Here is a 24,584-nt window from a genome sequence, read left to right on the forward strand (position 1 = left end):
AAATGAACTTGAAATCCTGTAGCCTTCCTTTTTCCCATCCTAGATCTAATCTCCTTAACCCTCCATAGGTAACTACTACATGAATTTCATGTGTATCATTCTAGTCTATATTTTTATACTTTACCTTACATATTGTATCTACAATAATATATTTTATTGTTTTGGATTTTTTTAAAATGTGTAAAGTATAGATATTGTTTTGCAAATTTTTTCACTCACCCTTTTTTTTTTACATCTATTGGTATTGATATTTATAAATCCTAGTTAATCCAATTTAATCATTGTATAATATTCCAGCATATGACCAAACCAGTAATTTTCTATTGATCATCATTTAGGTTGTTTCCAACTTTTCATTATTACGAAGAATGCTGTAGTGAAACCTCCACACTATATATACTCTAATGAAAAAGCTGTAATTAGTTTTTCTAGAATTACAATTGTGAATTATGCCCATTTCATCTTTACAAGATTATCTTAAAATTGCTCTCAAAAGTGATTGTACAGATCCAGAATCCTTTTGAAATTTTTTGGACCACATATATTTCAGAATTCTGAATTTTTTTAATGTAATGTGGTAACATTATGGAATACTCCTAGCAGGTATTCTATAGACCAGCAGTCCCCAATATTTTTGGCACCAGGGACTGGTTTTGTGGAAGACGGTTTTTCCACGGACTGGGATGGGGGATGGGGGATGATTTGGGGATGACTCAAGCACATTACATTTATTGTGCACTTTATTTCTATTACTACATTGTAATATGTAATGAAACAATTACACAACTCACCAGAATGTAGAATCAGTGGGACCCCTGAGCTTGTCTTCCTGCAACTAGCAGGTCCCAGCTGGAGGTGATGGAAGACAGTGACAGATCATCAGGCATTAGATTCTCATAGGGAGCCTGCAACCTAGATCCCTTGCATGTGCAGTTCCTAACAGGGTTTGTGCTTCTATGAGAATCTAATGCTGCCACTGATCTGACAGGAGGCAGGGCTCAGGAGGTAATGCAAGTGATGGGGAGTGGCTGTATATACAGGTGAAGCGTTGCTGGCTTGCCCACTGCTCACCTCCTGCTGTGCGGCCTGGTTCCTAACAGGCTACAGACTGATAGTGGTCCATAGTCTGGAGGTTAGAGACCCCTGCTATAGCCAATATCACATAATCAAACACTAATTCTTTATTAGATAGTCATACCAAGAGAAACAAATAAAGACTATAAATAACCTCACACAGCTCAGACCTGGTTTTGCAGCCAAGTGAGTCCTGAAAAAACTGTTTTCTGAGCTTTTTGGATTTCAGATTTGTACATAAGGGTTTGACAACTTGTGCCAATTTTCACTCCTGTCAGCAGTTGTGTGAAAATTTCATTTCTCCATATTTACTTCATGACTTAGCTTTGCCAGGTGTTTAAAATTTTTTTTTTTTTTTTTTTTTTTTTGAGACAGGGTCTCACTCTGTCATCCAGGCTGGAGTACAGTGGTGTGATCTCAGCTCACTGCAATCTCAATCTCCTTGGCTCAAGAGATCCTCCTGCCTCAGCCTCCTGAGTAGCTGGGACTACAGGCATATGCCACTATGCTCAGCTAATTCTTGCATTTTTTTTGTGGAGATGAGGTTTTGCCATGTTGCCTAGGCTGGTCTCAAACTCCTAAACTCAAGCAATCTGCCCACCTCAGCCTCCCAAAGTGCTGGTATTACAGGCGTGAGCCACTGCCCAGCCTTAAAAAACCTTTAAATTATGGAAATTTTTACATGTGAATCAAAGAGATAATAATATAAGAAACCCCATGACTCCAGGTGTCTGTCTTCCAGCTTCAACGACTGTCAGTTTATGGTCAATCTTGTGTCATACCCCTTACAATTCCTCATTCCCTAGATGGTTTTGTAGCACATTTCAGATATATCATTCCTTCTGTAATTACTAAAGTATATGGTGTATAGTAAAGCATATGACTCTAAAAGATAAGGACTCCTTACATATGTCTATACATATATGTGTGTATATATATACACACACACATATATATATATCAATCCCATTATCACACTTAAGAAAATTCATAGTAACTTTTTAATGTTATAAAATGTTCAGTGTTTACATTTTCCCACTTATCTCACAGGTTTTTCCCCCCCTTAAAGGTTGTTGAAATTCAAATCCAAACAGCATCTACAGACTGCATTTAGTTAATAAATCTCTTAAACTTCTTTTAATTTGAAGATTTCTCTCCTCTTCTAGGTAGTTTGTTCTGTAATATTTGCCATATTCTGGGTTTTGCTTATTCCATCTGTGTGATGTAGTTTTTGTTCTTTATCTCTTCTGTTTTCTGTAAACAGGTCTAGAGCCTTGATTAAATGCAGATTTGATTTTTGCAAGAATACCTCCTCCCGTGCTGTGTACTTATTGCCATCTGTGTGTGTCTCTGTTTGTGGTGTTCAGATTGATCGGTGGATTCAGTTGTTTTAGAGTATTGTCAAATGTTTTTATTTTTGCCAATCCAAGGAGTATGAGATAGTATTTTACTATTGTTTTAATTTGCATTTCCCTGTTTACCTGTTAAGTTGAACATCTTTTTCTTTGTTCATTTACTACCTTTTTTTTCTTTCTGACTTGGCTATTCATAGCCTTTGCCCATTTTTCTGAGTGGTTGTTTATTAATTATTTATGATTGTTTGTAGTTTACATAGTAATTCTACATGGAGAATTACTATGTTATATATGTTATAAAATGCTATTTCTCACACTATTACTTTTATATTTACTTATGGTATCTTCTAAACAGAAGTTTTTATATTTTAGTGTCAGTTTTATCAACATTTTTGTTAGTAACTGGTGTTTTTATTTTATATTTTAAAAGTTTGCTGTATCCTACAGTAGTGTAAGATACTCAGCTTAAAATCAAGTTATATAATTTTCACATCTACTTATTTGTATTATCTATTGCTGTGTAACAAATTATACCAAACTTAGTGGCTGAAAACAACAAATGTTAATTATCTCACAGTTTCTGTGAGTCAGGAATCCAAGAGTGACTCAGCACAGTGGTTCAGCTGCAGTCATCTCATGACTTGACTGAGGGAGCGTCTTCTTTCAGATTCACTCTTGTGGCTGTCAGCAGGCCTTATTCCTTGCCATGTGGGCCTTTCCACAGAGCTCCCTTACCACATGGCAGCTGATTACATCCAGAGAGAGCAATTCAAGCAAGAGTAAGAGAGAGTAGCCAAATGGAAGTTACAGTCTTTTTATAACCTAATATCAAAAATAACTTCCTATCACTTTTGCCATATTTATTAAACATAAGTTAATAAGTCTAGCCCATGTTCAAGGGAAGGGGGTTACTCAAGGGCATGAATACTAGAAGGAATGGATTACTGGGGGCCATCTTAGGGCTGGCTGCTGTATTAACAGCCCAAATAAAAATAAGAAAATAATTATAAAAGGAAATAAAAATATAAATACTAATATTTATTAACCAAATGTAACATTTGCTCACTATTTATAAAGTGGTATAAAAGCCATATGTCAGGTGGGGCACAGTGGCTCATGCCTCTAATCGCAGCCCTTTGGGAGGCCAAGGCAGGCGGATCACTTAAGGTTAGGAGTTCAAAGGCAGGTGGATCCCTTGAGGTTAGGGGTTCAAAACCAGCCTGGACAACATGGCAAAACTCTGTCTCTACTAAAAATACAAAAATTAGCCTGGCGTGGTGGCACGCACCTATAGTCCCAGCTACTCAGGAGGCTGAGGCAGGAGAATTGCTTGAACCCAGGAGGTGGAGGTTGCAGTGAGCCAAGATCACGCCACTGCACTCCAGCCTGGGTGACAGAGTGAGAGTCCGTCTCAAAAAAAAAAAAAAAATTGTATGCCAGTAGACATTCAGTAAATGTGATATTCACTAATTTTCTTACCATAATTATGGTACCTTTGGTAAATTTTAAAATAAACTTTTAAATTTATATGTTTGTATATCTTAGACTTATTAATGTTTTCTTTCCTTAAAGCTGTATACTTGAAAGATTTTGACATTGCCACCACCAAGTTACTTTTAATCTAGTGTCTAGAATAGATGGACACTTGAATTAATATCAATAGTTGGTTTTGGCCCACAGGGAGTAGAGCTGTGGTAATGGAGTGTCAGTATGGGCCAAGAAGAAAAGGTTTCCAGTTAAAAAAAGTCAGTGAGCAGGAAAGCAGGTCTTGTCAGCTCTACAAAGCCACTTGTCCAGCTCGGTAAGCTTTATTTTCTTTTATTTGTTTTTTATTAAGAACTTATTTTTGAATAGCTAATACACATATTTTATTAGGTTTATACAGTACTGAAAAGTATACAGTGAATTCTAAGTTTTCTCTTACGCACGTTTGTTCTGTCTTTAAAGCAACAACTCTTACTAGTTTTGAGTCATCTTCCAAAGATATTCTGTGTATATGGATGCATATAAAGGCAGAAACAGAGATCTCCTTCTCTACCCCTATAAATGTTGTTGAAAATCTCAGTAAAGCTCACTAATATTTTCTTTCCTTAAACTTAGATAGTAGTGTACCTTTTTTCTTGATATGAATTCACATAGATTTATTCTCAATCTGAATGCCTATTGTGGTTATCTACTGCAGAGATATGCTACATACTAGTGTTAATGTAATGACATAAACTTTCCTTTTTTTCATTCTCAGTGTATCTCAAAGCTGACTCCATATATATGTACTTACATATATATTACATATATGTACATAAAAGTACTATTTTTAATAGCCATTCCATTTATGGATGAATTATTTAATTCATGTAAGCTGTGAAAGGTATTCCTTATTAGTATTATACAAAGCTACAATTATTAACATTGTACATATTTGTGCACTCCTACAAGTGTTTCAGTAGGAAAAATTCCTAGAAATGAAATTGCTAGGGCAAAGGCTGTATCTTTTAAAAATGTTGACAAATATTGCAAAGTTACTTTTTAGAGCGATTTTATCAATTTACCAACGTAGTAAGTTCTAGATAGATTAGGACTACAGAGTAGTCATTGCTCTGGGTAAGAATGAAAAATGTGAACCAATGAAAGATTTCACAATGTCCTTTATGAATGTAAGTTTTTTAGACATTGAAAGTATTTTAAGACTTTTTAAATATATTAAAGGTGTTTTAAACTATTCGGTAAAATAAAAAATTTAAAAGATAATATGTAGTGGTTGGACTTAGTTGATCTTTGAAACGCTTTTAGTATCACATCTCATGTTATTAATACCTCAGCATTCTTGGCCGAGCACGGTGGCTCACACCTGTAATCCGAGCACTTTAGGAGGCCAAGGCGGGTGGATCACGAGGTTAGGAGTTTGAGACAAACCTGGCCAACTGGTGAAACCCCGTCTCTACTAAAAATATTAAAAATTAGGTGGGCCCCTGTAATCCCAGCTACTCGGGAGGCTGAGGCAGGAGAATTGGTTGAATCCAGGAAACGGAGGTTGCTGTGAGCTTGAGACTGTGCCACTGCACTCCAGCCTGGGCAACAGAGCAAGACTCCATCTCAAAAAAAATAAAATAAGATAAAATAAATACCTTAGCATTCTCAAGAAGTTTTTAAAGCCCATTTACAAGGCTTTTCATATTTAATCCTATAATATTAACTTTAGGGAATATTTAAACCTGACTGTGAAACAAACTTTCAGTTGCTTTTTTTTTTTTTCCATTTAGCCTTGACTTGAAACTTTTATCAACTGCTTCTTAAATATAAGCAATATAAAAACTTTAAGTATTACTTGGGGAAAAACCTCTACATGTGAAGAAATAATTTTATTTTCCTTCGTTCTACCAGTACTTTTTGACTATCTACTCTGTGCCCAGAAACTACATTGGTTGCCATGGGAAGGAGGGAAACCAAAAGAGGAATAAAATTTTACTTAATCCCAGGGAATGGATCAGGAAACAAAAACTAGTAGACAACATGGTAGTATAGAATATAGTGTGAAATATATGATTTAACTACCTATTGAGGTATTTAAAGAAGGAATATATCCATACAAATTCATGGCAGGAAAGAAAGTACAATTTAAACTGGATGTTGAGGTTTAAATTGAATTTGGGTGGGTAGAGAGTTAGAGGGGTGATATTGTAAGTTAAGAGAACCATATAACTAAAGCTACAGAGGCCGGGTGCGGTGGCTCATGCCTATAATCCCAGCACTCTGGGAGGCTGAGGCGGGTGGATCACTTGAGGTGAGGAGTTTGTGACCAGCCTGACCAACATGGTGAAACCCTGTCTCTATTAAAAATACAAAAAAAATTAGCCGGGCATAGTGACACATGCCTGTAATCCCAGCTACTGGGGAGGCTAAGGCAAGAGAATCACCTGTGACATTGAATTATCAAGTGGATTTAAGTAATGAAAGATTGGAGGCACAGGCCTGGAAGGAGGCTATTAAAGTAATCTAGGGCCAGGCATGGCAGCTCACGCCTGTAATCCCAGCACTTCAGGAGGCTGAGGTAGGCGGATCACCTGAGGTCGGGAGGTCAAGACCAGCCTGACCAACATAGAAAAACCCCGTCTCTACTAAAACTACAAAATTAGCCGGCAGTGGTGGCATACGCCTGTAATCCCAGCTACTAGGGAGGCTGAGGCAGGAGAATTGCTTGAATCCAGGAGGCAGAGGTTGCGATGAGCTGAGATCATGCCATTGCACTCCAGCCTGGGCAACAAGAGCAAAACTCCATCTCAAAAATAAATAAATAAATAAATAAATATAATCCAGGCATGAGATTCTGCCTTCCAGGAGAATGAAGAGAAGGCAAATCTAGGGGGAAAAAATGGTAAAGTCTGTAAATACTTAGATATTTTTCCTCACATCATGTTTACTTTTAATTTGCTAAGTATTAATACAACTGGGAATATGGCATATATTTTATATAAGCCTCTGAATACTTTACAGATAAATAGAATTTTCTCTAAGCTTAAATGCTTAAAGTACACTTCTGGTTGATAAAATAGATTTTCTTTTTTTTTTTTTTTTTTTGAGACGGAGTCTCGCTCTGTTGCCCAGGCTGGAGTGCAGTGGCCGGATCTCGGCTCACTGCAAGCTCTGCCTCCCAGGTTCACGCCATTCTCCTGCCTCAGCCTCCCGAGTAGCTGGGACTACAGGCGCCCGCCACCTCGCCCGGCTAGTTTTTTGTATTTTTTAGTAGAGACGGGGTTTCACCGTGTCAGCCAGGATGGTCTCGATCTCCTGACCTCGTGATCCGCCCGTCTCGGCCTCCCAAAGTGCTGGGATTACAGGCTTGAGCCACCGCGCCCGGCCGATAAAATAGATTTTCTTGAGATTATAATATAATGAAACAAATTCTTCTTTATCTTGTATCAAGGATTTACATTAAAAAGGTACAGAAGTTTCCTGAATATAGAGTTCCTACAGACCCCAAAATTGACAAGAAAATTATCAGAATGGAGCAGGAGAAAGCTTTTAACATGCTAAAGAAGAACTTGGTAGATGCTGGTGGTGTTCTTAGGTATGACATTTTTATAGTTCTTTTATTTTATAAATTAATTAGCTCAATTTCCAATAATTATTTTGTAAGGGAAATTATAGTTTTCCAATTATTTCATTAAGTAACAGTTTTACAAGGTAGAGGTATCAATAGTTCCCTAGATATTAAATTGATTTGCCACTGTGTAAGCCATTGAGTTTCTCACCCCCAGTTGTAGATAATTCAGACCAAAGAATTATACCATACCGTATAGCATATACTCTGTATACCATATACTATGTAAAAGTTTTTTCTCAGAATGACAGACATATTTAATATACTTTATTATATATTAGTACTTTGTTTTAGATACTTACTATGAGCAGAAACTGCAGCTGCCTGTCATTTTTTTTTAACTAATCTTTGATTACTTATGGCAGCCAGAAATGAATTCTAAGCCCTAAATAAAATTCCATTTTACACCTTTTATGCTTTAGGTTTTAAATGAGAAATATTAGCATTCTTTTTTACTTTCCTTTATGTGTCAGTCCGGGTGAATAATTTGTTACTGTATAATGGATTTAAGTGTATGGAATATCGTTTTTGTGTGATCTTTAAAAAAACTTTTAGGTATGTGAAAAATAAATTGAGTCAATAATTAGATCCTTCAATGAAAGTCAAAAATATCACTAAAACAATTAGATCCTGCAGTTTGAAGAACATTGCATATAATTTTTAAGTAGGCAGTTATCAATCATTGTAAGAATTTTATACAGAAATATCAATTAAAGCGGTATCCTACCAGATTAGTTCATTTTCCTACCGTCTTTTTTTTTTTTTTTTTTTTTTTTTTCCTGCATGGCTCTCCAAGAGATCTGCATTCACCTTTAGTTAATTCTCTTGCTCACTTGGCCAGCAGGAGCTGGGAGTGCTATAGAGGCAGTATGTTGAGCTCCTGTGAGGGAAGAATCAACCATAAAGTTCAATCTTGACAGGTTCTATCTTTGATTGGAAGGATGGTAGGTGTAACAGAGAAGTGTAATTTCAGGCAAATGTTTGATGAATGGGAAAATACACAGTTCAAAAGATGATGATTTACAATGTCTTCTCTTTATTTTGAGGTAAAATGTACTTAATATGAATTTTCCCATGAACCCAAAATAATACAATTAATATGAAATTTAAAATGCCATTTTCATATATACTTAAAATTCCTCTATCTCCCTCAACTGTAGGACCACAGTGAAAGTCTGTAAATATTTACAAATATTTAAATTTAATTGGATATAAAATAGATCTTAGAAGTTAAAGAGATCATTTTAAATTTTATTTGATAGGAAATAACCATATGTAATTTTTTTCTTAAAGGATTAATTCTTCTCTTTATGAGTATTAACCTAAGTAATTATGATTCCTACTTTGGTCTAATAATATTAAATAATTTCAATGTTTAAATTTTAGTAATTTTAAATACTTTCTCTTACCAGGTGGTATGTACAGTTACCTACACAGCAAGCTCATCAGTATCATGAATTAGAGACTCCCTGCCTCACTTTGTCACCTTCTCCATTTCCTGTGTCTTCTGTTGAAGAAGAGGAAACTGCAGTTAGAGATGAGAATTGTGCATTACCCTCACGTTTACATCCTCAAGTAGCCCATAAGATTCAAGAATTAGTATCACAGGGAATAGAACAAGTGTATGCAGTAAGGAAGCAGCTAAGGTACAATAGAAGAGCATTGTTCTTTTACATTTTTCAGTTTTGTTTGTTGCTTTAAATAATAACAGTGAACACTGGAGATATTTTCCAAAATATATGCTGTCAGGGTAGATAAGGAATATAGTTTATTATTTTATTAAGATCTTATTTATAAACTGATCGTTTTCTAACAAATGCTTGGCAAGTAACGGTGTAGTATGGTTTATTATAATTCTGATTACTCATTTGAGACATTCTATATTTGGATTTGGCAAATTGGACTATTTCTAAATGATGTATAAAATGAATTAGTTAATAAATACTTTTAGAGAAAAAACCTTTGTAGAACCAAAGATTTTAAAACCTAGGCCAAGACACGTATTTCAAACATTTTGAAATGCAGTTAAATTTTATTACAACAAGAGAATTTGGATAATTCTTTGTCTAATGAAATTTTATTTGTAGTACTCTGGTCTAAGTTTTTTGATCCTCAGGAAATAATTATATAAGTAATTATATAATTACTCATTATGTGTGTGCCAGGTACTGTGCTAGGCTTTTTACATGTATGATCTCATTTAGTCTTACAATAGCACTATAAAGTTGGTATATTTATCCGAATTCTACACATGAGAAACTGGAGTCTCAGAGTGGTTAAATAATTGGCTTAAGAGGCAGTGGCAGAGCCACGCGCAGTGGCTCATGACTATAATCCCAGCACTTTGGGAGGCCAAGGAGGGCGGATCACAAGGTCAGGAGATCGAGACCATCCTGGCCAACATGGTGAAACCTCATCTCTACTAAAAATACAAAAATTAACTGGGTGTGGTGGCACGCGCCTGTAGTCCCAGCTTCTTGGGAGGCTGAGGCCAGAGAATTGCTTGAACCCTAGAGGCGGAGGTTGCAGCGAGCTGAGATTGTGACACTGCACTCTACCCTGGCAATAGAGCAAGACTCCGTCTCAAAAAAAAAAAAAAAAATTAAAAAAGGCAGTGGGAGAACTGAAATTTAGGCCTAACTCTATAGCCTATGCCCATTACCATGATTTATTGATACTTAGCCTTGCTCTTACTGATTATTGTGTAATCTGATCTGAATAACAAAATAAATATAGTAAGCCCCCTCTTAAAGTCATCAATAGGTTCTTGAAAACTGCTATTTTAAGCAAAAGGAAATACAGCACGTCCTTGAGTAATATCATTCTGTTCAATGCCTTTTTTTCTCTTTTTTTTAACTTTTTTTGTAAAAGAGACAGGAATCTTGCTGTGTTGCCCAGGCTGGTCTTGAAATCCTGGCCTCAAATGATCCACCCAAGAAGATGGGATTGCAGGAGCAAGCCACTGCACCTGATTCAGTGTTGTTTTCTTACAGCATTGGAGAAAGTAATTTGGTTTTGTTGTGTCCTTTCACTTAAGGTCTCAGTTTCCAGGAACCTAACAATGATGTTAACTGAGAACTTACTGTAATTCCTAGAATTATTTCCTAATTAATACATGACTTTTCTATTTAGCAGTTTTCTTAGATGTTTTATATTTATTTCCATTGGGGCATCATTAGCATAAGGCAAAAATTTGGTAAAGCCATTCACTATTTACTAAACCTGAATCTTAAGAAAGGAAGTATAATACAGTTCTGTGATTTGGTCCACCAAATGTAATAAGCATATATATGTTAAATTTTATCATTTCTTTTATGTATTGATTTTTTAATACAATTAAATAACAGTGCTGCCTTCTATTTCTATCTTCTTTTGTCTCCGTGTAAAATTCAAGCCCATCATATTTCATATAATGTTAATTGATGCTTTTGGAAGCAATGTAACATGATGTTTACGCACATAACCTGGGTATAGGCCCAAGCTCTTATTTACTAGGTAGGTGTATGATTTTGGGCAAATTATTTCACTTCTACAGTACTCAGTTCTATCATCTGTAAAGTGGGAATGATAATTGTACCTATGTCGTTGATCATTAAGGGTTAAAGGAGATATTTGATGTGAAGTGTTCCATACAGTGCCTGACATAGTAATCATTAAAAACATTATACTTAAACTGAAAATAGTGGTTTCTTTAAATTCATAAAAATATCAAAGCTCAGCCGGGCGTGGTGGCTCATGCCTGTAATCCCAGCACTTTGGGAGGCCAGGGCAGGTGGATTGCGAGGTCAGGAGATCGAGACCAGCCTGGCCAACATAGTGAAACCCGGTCTCTACTAAAAATACAAAAAATTAGTCGGGCGTGGTGGCACACTCCTGTAGTCCCAGCTACTCGGGAGGCTGAGGCAGGAGAATCGCTTGAACCCAGGAGGCAGAGGTTGCAGTTGAGCCGAGATCACGCCACTGCACTGTAGCCTGAGCAACAGAGCGAGACTCCATCTCAAAAAAATAATAACAAAACTCACTCTAATATATTTAGATGTTTACCAATGAAAATATTACGTTTCTGTAGTCTACAATAATTCTGTGTTGTATGGGAAAATTTTAAGTAGGAAAATATAAATTACTTACAGAGGTATAAACCATACTTCATAGAGGTTTATACTGAAAGAGAACCTTTATCTCTTTGAATCTAAAGGCATATTGCTAAATAGTTTATGTCTTTATTCCATTTTGTATTCTTTACAGAAAATTTGTGGAAAGGGAACTGTTCAAACCCGATGAGGTACCTGAAAGACATAATTTATCTTTTTTTCCAACTGTAAATGATCTAAAAAATCACATCCATGAGGTACAGAAATCCTTGAGAAATGGAGATATGGTATATAACTCAGAGATTATTCCGGCAACGGTATGATTACAACCATAATTCCTTATTTCAGAGTTTCTCAGCTTCTGTTAATATTTAGTCTAATAAGAATGGCTACTGTTAGGCCATCTGAATAACTGCAGTATAAGAAAATATAATAGCCTAGGTGTGGTAGCTTATGCCTGTAATCCCAATACTTCGGGAGGCCAAGACGGGTGGATCGCCTGAGGTCAGGAGTTTGAGATCAGCCTGGCCAACACGGTGAAACCCCATCTCCACTAAAAATACAAAGATTAGCTGGGCCTGGTGGTGGGCGCTTGTAATCCTAGCTACTCAGCAGGCTAAGGCAGGAAAATCACTTGAACTCAGGAGGTGGAGGTTGCAGTGAGCCAAGATTGCACCACTGTACTCCAGCCTGGGAGACTCAGCGAGACTCTGTCTCAAAAATGTATATATATGTATAGCATCTTTTTCTTAAAATGTAAATACTCTGAATGTTTAGAAAATGACTAAAAGTTATTACTTTCACAAGAAGAAAAATCAGTGAATTCCAACTCTATAATAAAAACACTACCCAGGCACAGTGGCTCGTGCCTGTAATCCCAGCACTGTGGGAGGCCGAGGCGGGCAGATCACCTGAGGTCAGGAGTTCGAGACCAGCCTGACCAACATGGCAAAACCCCGTCTCTACTAAAAATACAAAAATTAGCTGGGTGTGGCTGGGCGCAGTGGGTCACGGCTGTAATCCCAGCACTTTGAGAGGCCGAGGTGGGCAGATCACAAGGTCAGAAGATCAAGACCATCCTGGCTAACACATCTTTACTAAAAATACAAAAAATTAGCCGGGCATGGTGGCGGGCGCCTGTAGTCCCAGCTACTTGGGAGGCTGAGGCAGGAGAGTGGCGTGAACCCGGGAGTCAGAGCTTGCAGTGAGCCGAGATCACACCACTTTACTCCAGCCTGGGCAACAGAGTGAGACTCCATCTTAAAAAACAAAAAAAAATTAGCTGGGTGTGGTGGTGCATGTCTGTAATCCCAGCTACTTGGGAGGGTGAGGTAGGAGAATCGCTTGAACCTGGGAGGCAGAGGTTGCAGTAAGCTGAGATAGCACCACTGCACTCCAGCCTGGGAGACTGAGTGAGACTTCATCTCAAAAACAACAACAACAGAAAACCACTAATCTTTATTTTAAAATCAACATGTATTTTCTCTGTAAAAATTTTTCTTACTAATTTAACAGACATTTATTGAGTACTATGTATATATTTCCCCTCCCTTTTTTAATAAATGGGCAAATTTAAATACAGTTGTTTGGGCCGGGTGCATTGGCTCGTGCCTATAATCCTAGCACTTTAGGAGGCTGAGGCAGGTGGAACACCTGAGATCAGGAGTTCGAGACCAGCCTGGCCAACACAGTGAAACTAAATTTCTACCAAAAATACAAAAATTAGCTGGACGTGGTGGCAGGTGCCTATAGTCCCAGCTACTCAGGAGAGTGAGGCAGGAGAATCACTTGAATCTGGGAGGCAGAAGTTGCAGTGAGCCGAGATCATGCCATCACACTCCAGCCTAGGTGACAACAGTAAAACTCCATCTCAATAAATAACTAAATATCCATCCATCCATCCATCCAGTTGTTCATACCTGATTGCCCAAAGTGATAACGTTGATTCCATATGTCATCTATGGATATCAGTTGAACTCTTACTTGTTTTTTTATTTTTTATTTTTTTTTGAGACAGAGTCTCTCTCTCTTGCTCAGGCTGGATTGCAGTGGCATGATCCTGGCTTATTGCAACCTCCATCTCCCAGGTTCAAGCGATTCTCCTGCCTCAGCCTCACAAGTAGCTGGGATTACAGGTTTTAGCCACCATGACCAGCTGATTTTTTGTTTTTATTAGAGACGGGTTGCACCATGTTGGCCAGGCTGGTCTTGAACTCCTGATCTCACGTGATTTGCCCTCCTCGGCCTCTCAGAGTGTTAGGATTACAGGCATGAGCCACCGCGCCCGACCTTAACTCATAGTTTGATATGGTAGTTTCTCCCTGAATATTAGTCATTTCTGTGAAAATTTTGCCTACTCTGAAGATGTTAATTACCCAGAAACAACTAATTACAATACAGCCAGTGATTATGCCATTAAATCTGAGGTGCAATATCTTTTGCTCTCCTAACTTCTGTTATCCAAATGCAGTATCTGAAAAAATATGGATATTTTAAAAGCCAAAACTGTTTCTTGCAATCTATAACTCTTTGTCTTTTTTCTTTTTTTTTTTTTTAAGATAGAGTTTCACTGTCGCCCAGCCAGAGTGCGCTCACACAATCATGGCTCACTGCAGCCACGACCTCCAAGACTCAAGCAGTCCTCCCACCTTAGACTCCTGTCAGCTGGAGCTACGGGCACCAGCCATCACACCTAGCTAATTTTTTAATTTTTTGTAGAGACTGAGTCTCACTTCGTTGCCCAGGCTGATCTCAAACTCCTGGCCTCAAGCACTTCTCTAGCCTTGGCTTCCCAAGCCTTATGGGCGTGACCCACTGTACCCAGCCCAATAACTCTTAATTATTCACTATCTAAATGTTAGAAGTAGTCCTTGTCATCTACACTTGTCTAAATTCCTGCTATCTAAACTCAGGAATTTAATATATTTGTATAGTAAAGTATACTTGTGCTTGGAGAATGTGAACAAGTGAAGAGAGTAGCAGAATAAATCACATACTGTGAATAAAATGCGACAGTTGTAATGACGTCTTAAGATATTTTTCAATATAAGAGCTTTATTTTTACTGAAATAAATGTTTCCATTTCAGCTTCAATGGACTACGGACAGTGGGAATATTCTCAAAGAGACCGTGACGGTTACATTTGCAGAAGGTAGGTTTTCTTGAATACGTTTAAAATATAAATTCAAACGGTGTTTAACTGGAAGGAACTTAAGATACTATGTCATCTAATCAGATTTTATAGATAAGGAAACCAGGATCCAAAGACGTAGGAGCAGCTTTGTTATGGTTTATCAACATACTTCCTGCTATTTTAATTTCCTCTTATACTTTGCTTTTAATGCTTTTTTATGACTGAAATTTTGAAGCTGATAACTAGCACAGTTAACTGTAGCTAATTCACTATAAGTCTGGCTAATTCCAGTAGTCATAACCCTAAGATGCCCTGATCCGGGAACTATGGTCCATTTTTTATGGTTATTTTTTCTCCTGTGTTCTTACTGCTGTGCCCTTTCAATATTCCAAACTTATTTCCACCCTTTTGCATTTGTTCTCTCTTCTGGAAATGTCTTTTTTCTTCTGCATGGCAAACTCCTCTTAGTACTCAAATTGTAAACTCTTTTGTTTTAAGTACATTTGTAACTTCACCCTCTATATAAAGTTAAACCTCTGAATTTCTTTTTTTGTTTTTGAGACAGAGTGTCACTCTGTCACCCAGGCTGAAGTGAAGTGGTGCAATCTCGGCTCACTGAAACCTCCACCTCCCGGGTTCAAGTGATTCTCCAGCCTCAGCCTCCCAAGTAGCTGGGATCACAGGCACACACCACCATACCTGGCTAATTTTTGTATTTTTAGTCAAGATGGGGTTTCGGCATGCTGCCCAATCTGATCTCAAACTCCTGACCTCAGGTGATCCACCCACCTTGGCCTCCCAAAGTGCTGGGATTACAGGCGTGAACCACTGCGCCTGACCAAACCTCTGAATTTCTATAATGAGCAACTGACTGATAGCATTTACTGAGCTCAGCAACACTGGTGAAAGAATAGAGCATTGGTAGGGCAGGAGAGAGAATAAAGGACTTACTAGGTTTGTAAAGCTGAGTATCTGAGCCATTTCAGTGGAGTGGATTGGGAGGAAGCCATATTGGGGTGATTGAAGGGTGAATGGGAGATGAAGAAGGAGTAGGGACTCCTTAAAAAGTGCGCCACTTTTTCAGGAATTTTGCGATGGCAAATGGGGTTGAGGGAAGGTATTTTAAGAGAGTAGAGAACTGAAAAGATAGATGAAGATGGTGATGGGAAGTTGAAACTTCTGTTGGCTTCCCTTTTCTCTGTAAGAGTGCTAAGGATAAGGAAAGGTTTGAAGAAGGGTGGCATGGATTTGAGGGAAATGCAAATTAGAAACTATCCTGGATAGAGAGTAAAACATTGCCAGATACAGGTGAAGGTCCAATCAAAGTTAATAAAGAATTGGTATTAGTAGAATTAGTGAGTTTCTTTTTCAGTGGCATTCAGCTTCCCATGTATTGGGAAGGAAAGCCATTTTTATGCAGAGTTAGGGTTTTACTTGAGGGATATGACCAAAGGACAGAGAGGCAAGAGAGTTTAGGTACTTGTGAAAGAGTAACTGAAATTATAGACCTAGGACTGTAGGCTGGATGGGGAAAGAATTTTATTAAGAAAGAGGTTGATGGATCTGAAGCAAACTGAGGGATTAATTGACTGGAGGTTCACATGAGGTTGAAGAACAATTGTAGTGAAGTGCCTGAGCAAAATCTCTGGAAGAATAAGAGATTGTAGCTGGGCACAGTGGCTCCCACCTGTAATCTCAGAACTTTGGAAGGCCAAGGTAGGCAGATCATTTGGGGTCAGGAGTTTGAGACCAGCCTGGCCAACATGGTGAAACCTCGTCTCTACTAAAAATATAAAAATTAGCTGGGCATGGTGGCACATGCCTGTAATCCCAGCTACTCAGGAGGCTGAGGCAGGGGAATCGCTTGAACCCGGGAGGTGGAGGTTGCAGTGAGCCGAGATCACGCCACTGCACTCCAGCCTGGATAGCAGAGCAAGACTCCATCTCGAAAACAGAATAAAAATAAAAAAATAAGAGGTTGTGATCAGAGAATGAGCTGTTTGAACTTCAGATGTTAGAGGTAGGATCATCCAGAGTATGATGATAGTGGTGGGTGACTACAGTAGTGAAGTAAAAGGACATTAATAATGAAGAAGCCAAGAAATGCTTGAGTGCTATTTAGTCCTCTCAGTGGTCCATTGAGAAAGGACTCTTATGCTGATTTTATAGATGAGGAAGCTAAAGTTTAGAAACTGAGTTATAGGATGGATGCAGTGACTCACGCCTGTAATCCCAGCACTTTGGGAGGCCAAGGTAGGTGGATCACCTGAGGTCAGGAGTTCAAGACTAGCCTGGTCAGCATGGTGAAACCCTGTCTCTACTAAAAATATAAAAATTAGCTGGGTATGGTGTCACATGCCTGTAGTCCCAGCTACTCAGGAGGCTGAGGCAAGAGAATCGCTTGAACCCGGGAAGCAGAGGTTGCAATGAGCCGAGATTGTGCCACTGCACTCCAGCCTGGGCAACAGGGCGAGTCTGTCTCAAAAAAAAAAAAAAAAAAAGAAAGAAAAGAAACTGAGTTATATAGCATATTGAAGGTCACACAGAAAGCTAGTACTTAAATCCATTCTTCTCTGATACTATGGCCATTTTAAAATTAGTATGGAAGCAATAAATATTCATTGATAATTAGGTTTTCTTTTTCTGTTTTGAGAAAGGATTTCACTCTGTCACCCATACTTGAGTGCAGTGGGACGATCTTGGCTCATTGTACCCTCTGCCTCCCGTGCTCCAGCGATCCTCCCACGTTAGCCCCCCAAGTAACTGGGACTACAGGCACATGCCACCACACCCGGCTAATTTGTGTATTTTTACTGGAGACAAGGTTTCACCATGCTGCCCAGGCTGGTCTCAAATTCCTGGTCTCAAGTTATCCATCTGCCCCGGCCTCCCAAAGAGCTGAGATTACAAACGTGAGCCACTTCACCTGGCTAATAATTAGTTCTTCATTGACTTAAAGAGATGAATATATGTGAGTTAACATATAAAATTACATGAGAATGATTCACATTCCCAACAATTAGTTTAAATTTGAGATATTAAGAAAACAGTTTTAATTTTTATTCATTTATACCAAAATGAGTTATTGAAATAAATTTAATGCTGTTATCATTAAAGACCAATTTTTCCAGGTATTGTCCTAGTTACTAGGGCTACAAAAGGTGAATTAAGTTTGATGTTAATTGAGAAGCTCCTTAGATTTCACACATCTAGAGAAGCTTAGTATAGTCCAGCATTATAGTACAGAGAACAGACTAGATTTGAGTTACAGATATAGTGTATTTCAAGGTAAAAAAAATATGTATATATAGTTGTGCCTCTGTATCTATGGGTTCTGTATCCATGGCTTCAACAAACCACTGATAAAAAATGTATTTTTAATTGGATGTGTACCAAACATGTACATATATTTTTTCCTTCTTATAATCTAGAGATGATTTAAAGTATATTGGAGGACTTCTACCTTGTATTGTGTATTATAGGTAATCCAGAGAGGATTTAAAGTTTGTGGGAGGATATGCTTAGATTATATGCAAATACTATGCCATTTTATATCAGGAACTGAGCATCTGCAGATTTTTATTTCTGGCGGAGGTCCTGTAACCAGTCTCCCATGGATATGGAGGGAGAATCCCATTCTAGATCTACCAAATTAAAATTAATGGAGGTTAAACCTAGGAATCTATATTTTCTTAAACATCCCTTAGAGATTCTCATTATCTGCCAGGTTCTGCAAATAGTGGGCTACATCAGCAGTCCCCAGCCTTTTTGGCATCAAGGACCGGTTTTGTGGAACACAATTTTTCCACAGACCCAGGGTGGAGAGTTGGGGGGATGGTTTTGGGATGAAACTCTTCCACTTCTGATCATCAGGCATTAGATTCTCATAAGGAGCATGCAACTTAGATCCTAGAATCTAATGCCTCTGCTGATCTAACATGAGGTAGAGCTCACGCAGTAAGGCTTGCTTGCCCCATGCTCACCTCCTGCTGTGCAGCCCAGTTCCTAACAAGGTACAGACTGGTAGGGTCAGGGACCCTTGGGCTAGATGACTTACTGAAGTCCTTTGCAACTTTGAAATTAGTTCCTATTTTAGTTCTGATAGAAAGGGTTGTAATAAAGTATTTTTATGACTTCAGAGAAGCCATAAAAATTATTTTGTTTTAATAGTTTCTTTAATATAATTTAGGAAATTCACCAGGAGAATCAATTACCACCAAAGTGGAAACAAATCAGACAGGGGGTTCTTTGTCTCCTGAGCCAACCCACTTGCTCTCCTCACTCTCCTCATTTCAGCCCAAAATATTTACACAACTGCAGGTAGGTATCCAGTAAAATATCCAGATTTGAGGTCCTTCTCTTTATTCCTCACTTCACCTCTTCTTCTAGGGATTTTAGAGAATTGTTACAGAATTATAATAATGATCAAATATGTTTTCATTGTTAATTTCCTGATCTTTTTGTTTCTTGATTTAAGATAACTCAAACAGTATGTTTTTTAAAAGTTTAAGGTTGACTATGAATGCAATAAATTTAGTTGTACTACTTTTCCCTTGATTCTTGTTTCTTTCTTCATTTAATATTTATTTGTAACCATACTCTTTTTATTTGTTTGGATTTTTTGTCAAAAGAATAGTATATCCTATGAGAATATCATACATGGTAAATTCAAACATTTTGATATAACTCTTTTTGGTTTAAAAGGGTTTGCAGTTACAACCAAGGTTCACCTCTCCTGATGAATCACCAGCTCTGATATCAGTAAATAACCAGCCATCCTCTAGTCCTTCAGGACTTCTGGATCCAATAGGAAGTGCTGTAATGAATAATAATTCTCTACTGCTTGGTCAAAGTCATAGCCTTCAAAGAGATACATGCCTAACCCAAAACAATGGTACTGCCTCCACCATGGGTAACCTTCCAGAACCAGATCAAAATCTAGTTGCAATGGACCAGCTGGTAGAAGTTGGAGGTGTTGAGGATACAGGGAATCTGGAAGGAACTGTTCATCGAATTCTGTTGGGAGATGTGCAGACTATTCCAATACAGATTATAGACAACCACTCAGCTCTTAGTAAGTTGAAATCAATTTATGATGTTATTGTTGTAACCTTTGTGGATTATCAACACTGTATTATACTATAAATAAAACTATTATTTCTTCCCAGTGGGTCTCTGATATTATATAAGTGAAGCAAAATTATGAGAGAGAAGGAGGAGATTTCATTAGCCTGAGTTTTAGAACTTTTAAGCTTAAATTTTTTTCTTCTCCTTATTTCTAATTATTTAATGCCGTAGAAATTACTGTTCCCTAATTACCTGTTTTCCATGGAAAATCTGTGGTAATGTGAAACCAGGAAGGTCATTTTAGAGTACATGAAAAAAAAATAGGAAAAAATTAAACAAGGAAAACTATTTTCATGCAAAGGTTATTATGGAAGAATTGATATATGCACACATACACAAAGAAGAGTGAAATGAAGTATGCATATATAAAGATTAAAAGGAAGATTTTCATTTTTGGTTTTTTGTTGTTTTGAGACAGAGTCTCATTGTGTCACCCAGGCTGGAGTGCAATGATGCAATCACAGGTCACTGCAGCCTTGATCTCCTTGATTCAAGCGATCTTTCCACCTCAGCTTCCCAAGTAGCTGGGACCATAGGCACATGCCACCATAATGGGCAAATTATTTATTTATTTATTTATTTTTTAAAGGGATGGGGGCTCACTATGTTGCCCAGGCTGGTCTCGAACTCCTGGGCTTAAGCAGTCCTCCCACCTCAGCCTCCCAAAGTGCTGGGATTACAGGAGTGAGCCACTGCACCTGGCTGAAAGGAAGATTTGGAATTACAAAGTAAATGTTGAGTTGAAAGGGAACTAGTAAGACTTGGGCATTTAGGTTTAACCTAAGACCTTGTTACCTTCACTTTATTACTAATCTCTGTCAACATAGAGGTAAACTCTGTTAACTCCTACTTTATCTGTTACTTCTTTGCACACAAATTGTTCTGGAGTGGGCACTTTTGTGGGAAAAGATTTGCAGTTTGCTTTGAAAAAAGTTTTCACAGAAGTTATTTTTAGAATATAAAATATTTTCCCCTCTCTTCCAGTGTCATGAAATATATTAACTTTTAGGATTTTTCTGTTTGTTTTTAAAGTTGAAGAAAATCCAGAAGGTACCATTTCTGTGAACCAAGTTAAGCAAGAACCCAAAGAACCAGCATTGTCTATGGAAGCAAAAAAAAATTGTGGACTATAAGAAATTATCTGCTATATAAATTATTGAAGCTTTTCAGAATTTACAACTCTGGTGACTTCTGATGTCTTAGAAAAGAAGGTGAATATAGTCAAAGCGTGGCATTGAGATAATTGGACTGAAGACCAGTTTGATGAGAAGCTTTTATTTAAAACTGATGTATTTGTTGCCAGTTCCATATTTTTACCTTCCTTAAGAGATGTTTTACTCTTCTTATTTTGTATAATTTTTATGCTCTTTGATTTTCTAATAAGGCCAGTATTTCAAAAGCTCTTTTGAACTTATCCACAGTAATACAGTCTGGACACAAATAGTTTAGTTAACTTATCCTTGGAAATACTCAATTTTGGTTCTTACAAAACAGAAAAGATCAACAGCAACAGCACCATTGTGTGAATGTATGTTTGTATGTGTGTATGTATATCATGAATTTTTTTAAGTTCTGAAGAAACTTGTTCTCTCTTTAAAGTTGTGAAGAAATTTTTAATTGCCAGACAGGTAAGAAAATGTTTATAATCTATCTCATTAAGAAAGATGAAGTATTCGGTTTTATATCATAACACAAAGTCCAGCAGCTATATCTGCAGAGACTGTGCAGTTGCATTTTAGCCACTTCCCTTCTAATTTTTGTACTTTTAACTACAAACCAATAGTATATTAGTGGTTATCCAATAGAAATTTAAAGTGTCTTGGTAAGTACTGAGGATTTTTACTTGAATTAATCAGATAAGCAACAGAAATCAACATATGTAGCATGGCTTTGTGCTAAATTGGAAGTAAAATACTATAGGTAGAAAGATGTAGAAATTGAGAGAATTGAAAAAAGAATAATAGAATTCCTTGGTGTTTACAGATAATTTGGGAAACTTTTTGATGACAGCAGAGGATTTTTTTTCCCCCTTATTTTGTAAAGAAGATCCAGCGCTGGTTAAAAAATAATTTGATTTGTAGTTACATTTTTCTATGCCAGAGCTCTTACTGAATTGATGGGGTATTAGGATTTCTAGTATTTTAAGGTAAGTATTTATAGTTTAAAATTTAGTTTATATTTAAAACTTTAAAACATCTGATCTGGGATATTTTCTTTGTTAAGTAAGTATATTAACTTCAAATACCAAATAAGTACTAAGCAGTATATTCATTATAAGCATCTGTTGTCTAAAGATTGGTACTAGGCTGGACATGGTGGCTCATGCCTGTAATCACAGCACTTTGGGAGGCCTAGGTGGGTAGACCACCTGAGGTCAGGAGTTCAAGACCAGCCTGGCCAACACGGTGAAACCCCATTTCTACTAAAAATACAAAAATTAACTGGGTGTGGTGGTGGGCGCCTGTAATCCCAGCTACTTGGGAGGCTAAGGCAGGAGAATCGCTTGAACACTGGAGGCGGAGGTTGCAATGAGCCAAAATCGCGCCATTGCACTCCAGCCTGGGCAACAAGAGAGAAACTCCATCTCAAAAAAAAAAAAAAAAAAGATTGGTAAACTAGAAATATCAACTATAATTTCAGGAAATTAACCTAAAGGCTTTTGTTTCTCCAGAGACCATTTGTGGGTATATTTTATATTTTAAAAATAAAGATTTTAAATGGATATCAATGTTTAATATTCAAAGCATGCACAATATAATATCAAATTTAACCTTAATACTTTACATGAATATGAGTCACTTTTGGCTTTTCTAAGTCCAGCCTCCCATTCTTAATTGATTTTGTTTCAGGTACATGACATGTATCTAAATATAAAGTACTGTTATAGTAGAGGTAGGTGGAATTCTAATATTCGTTGCTCTTTAGATTTATATTTTATTTAATGTAAAGTTTATTATTTATACCCTTTTTAATGCAAAGCTAATATTTAGTTATGTATGATTTTTAATAAAAATTACTTTTCTTTTTCCTATGAATTGAAAATATTTGATGTTGGCATTTTATACAGGCAGGTTGCCAAATTTGATTATGTTACGCTAAGTTAAACACAACTCTTAATTACCTCAAATCCAGATTTCTCTTAGTTTGTGTGTATATAAAAGGAATAAGTCCAAATTAATTTATAGTTTAGTGTTGCACTGTAGGTAATATTCTTTTCATTTATTGTTTCTAGTTTTTATGGAATCCTTTTCTTTCAAGATTCTAAATAATAAATCTTTACCTCTCAATAGTGATAATAGTGGTAATGGTTTATTATTAGCTATTTCACCAATTGAACTCAGTCTTTTGGAGGCATTCCTTTCTTTTTTGATGTTGAGCTGCTAAGGAGAAGTGCTTGTTAATATACAAATTCTAGTCAGTTACCTGTGAGGATGAGACGTGCCAGAGGACTCAAACTTTGGTATAGTTAGAAAAATAATATTTTTCTCACTTCATTCTATGTGAATGTCTCTTCTGATACTGTTTTTTAATCAGACAGAAAGTTACAGAGCAACTTTCCCACAAATAAACCAAAAAACAAAACCCCACAAAAACCAAGAGCATGAAGAAAAGTTTAAATCCCTAATTATATACTCTTTTGGTTTTTAGGTAGAAACTGGAGCTATCAATATTTTCATGTAAGTATTTCAATGAGTAGCTCTTTAAAAATGATTTTTAAATGAGATTTTAAAAATCCATTGTCATCTAAATGCATGTTTAGTCACAGTGTATCAGTATTGTGTTTAAAGGTGCTCAGCATCACTTTTTGAAAACTATGTTTACATACTTAAAATGTTTAATTATTTTGAAATGTATAGAGTATTAAATACAAGCTCCTAAAATTTTCAGTATCTATATTGGCTTTCTCTAACAGCTCTACAGCAAAGTTTGACATGTTTTTTGTGTGTGTCATGTATTGTAAGGTATAATATCTGTAGGTGTGAGTTGGACATTCAAAATTAGCAGTAAGAAATTCACAATTACAGCTCAGCTTATTTATTCATTATAGTTTTCACATTCCCAACTTCCAAGTGAACTTTGTATATACTACAGTGAATTATAGGTAAACACAGCCATGGTGGATCTTTCCCTCAATAGTGATTTTCTGTACAAACAATTAGTAGACTTAAAAGGAAAAGCTTTTATATCTTATGCAAGGTAAATGTTTCCTAAATGTCACAAAAGTGATAGAAAACAGCTTTTGGGATCTGGTCCTGCATTAGAGTTTCTAATTCTGAGGCCCACCAGCTTGTGTTTCATCTTCTTTATATCCTGTCAGAATACATACTTAATCATGTGGGTATTAGAAAGATGTTGTTTAACTTGTACCAGGTTTAAAAAAAAGAGGTTTAAAAAATGTGTGTGCATATGTATATATATATAGCAACTTGATGTATAGTGTCCTTGTTATCATGTATTTTTTTCATTAAAAATCCTTTTTTTTCTTATACTTGTTAGTTTTCTTTTTATATTTTTCTTAGAGATAGTGGCAATTTTGTTCATCTTGAAGATGCTGAATAAACACTTGAATACCTGAGAATTTTGGCTAGAGATTTATGTCCAGTTTGGAAGCTGAAAGTTTTAAGCATAACTACCAGTAACTCCTGTTAGCATTACGTTTTGGGGAGATATATATGCATTTAATACCCTGCAACTCAGCCAAGCAT

At 36.8% G+C, this 24,584-nt stretch overlaps 1 protein-coding gene across 8 annotated transcripts in view; it reads left to right on the forward strand.

Moving 5' to 3' along the window:
- The window catches only part of LOC105468284 (calcium responsive transcription factor), an 86,274-nt gene extending 61,907 nt beyond the window's left edge, over window positions 1-24,367 (forward strand). For 5 of the 8 annotated variants that reach the window (XM_071073206.1, XM_071073203.1, XM_071073202.1 and 2 more), the window contains 8 exons: window positions 4,110-4,230; window positions 7,351-7,494; window positions 8,940-9,173; window positions 11,773-11,935; window positions 14,706-14,769; window positions 18,941-19,071; window positions 19,456-19,825; window positions 20,911-24,367. In XM_071073206.1, the coding sequence (XP_070929307.1) occupies window positions 4,110-4,230; window positions 7,351-7,494; window positions 8,940-9,173; window positions 11,773-11,935; window positions 14,706-14,769; window positions 18,941-19,071; window positions 19,456-19,825; window positions 20,911-21,011 (1,328 nt within the window). In that variant the 3' untranslated portion in view covers window positions 21,012-24,367. Of the gene's footprint in view, window positions 1-4,092; window positions 4,231-7,350; window positions 7,495-8,939; window positions 9,174-11,772; window positions 11,936-14,705; window positions 14,770-18,940; window positions 19,072-19,455; window positions 19,826-20,910 lie in introns of all 8 variants that reach the window. The other 3 variants (XR_011609985.1, XM_071073204.1, XM_024788597.2) reach the window with 3 other exon arrangements.
- The last annotated feature ends 217 nt before the right edge of the window (window positions 24,368-24,584 follow it).

The sequence above is a fragment of the Macaca nemestrina genome, chromosome 11 (assembly GCF_043159975.1).
Source record: "Macaca nemestrina isolate mMacNem1 chromosome 11, mMacNem.hap1, whole genome shotgun sequence".
NCBI classification, from domain to species: Eukaryota; Metazoa; Chordata; class Mammalia; order Primates; family Cercopithecidae; genus Macaca; species Macaca nemestrina.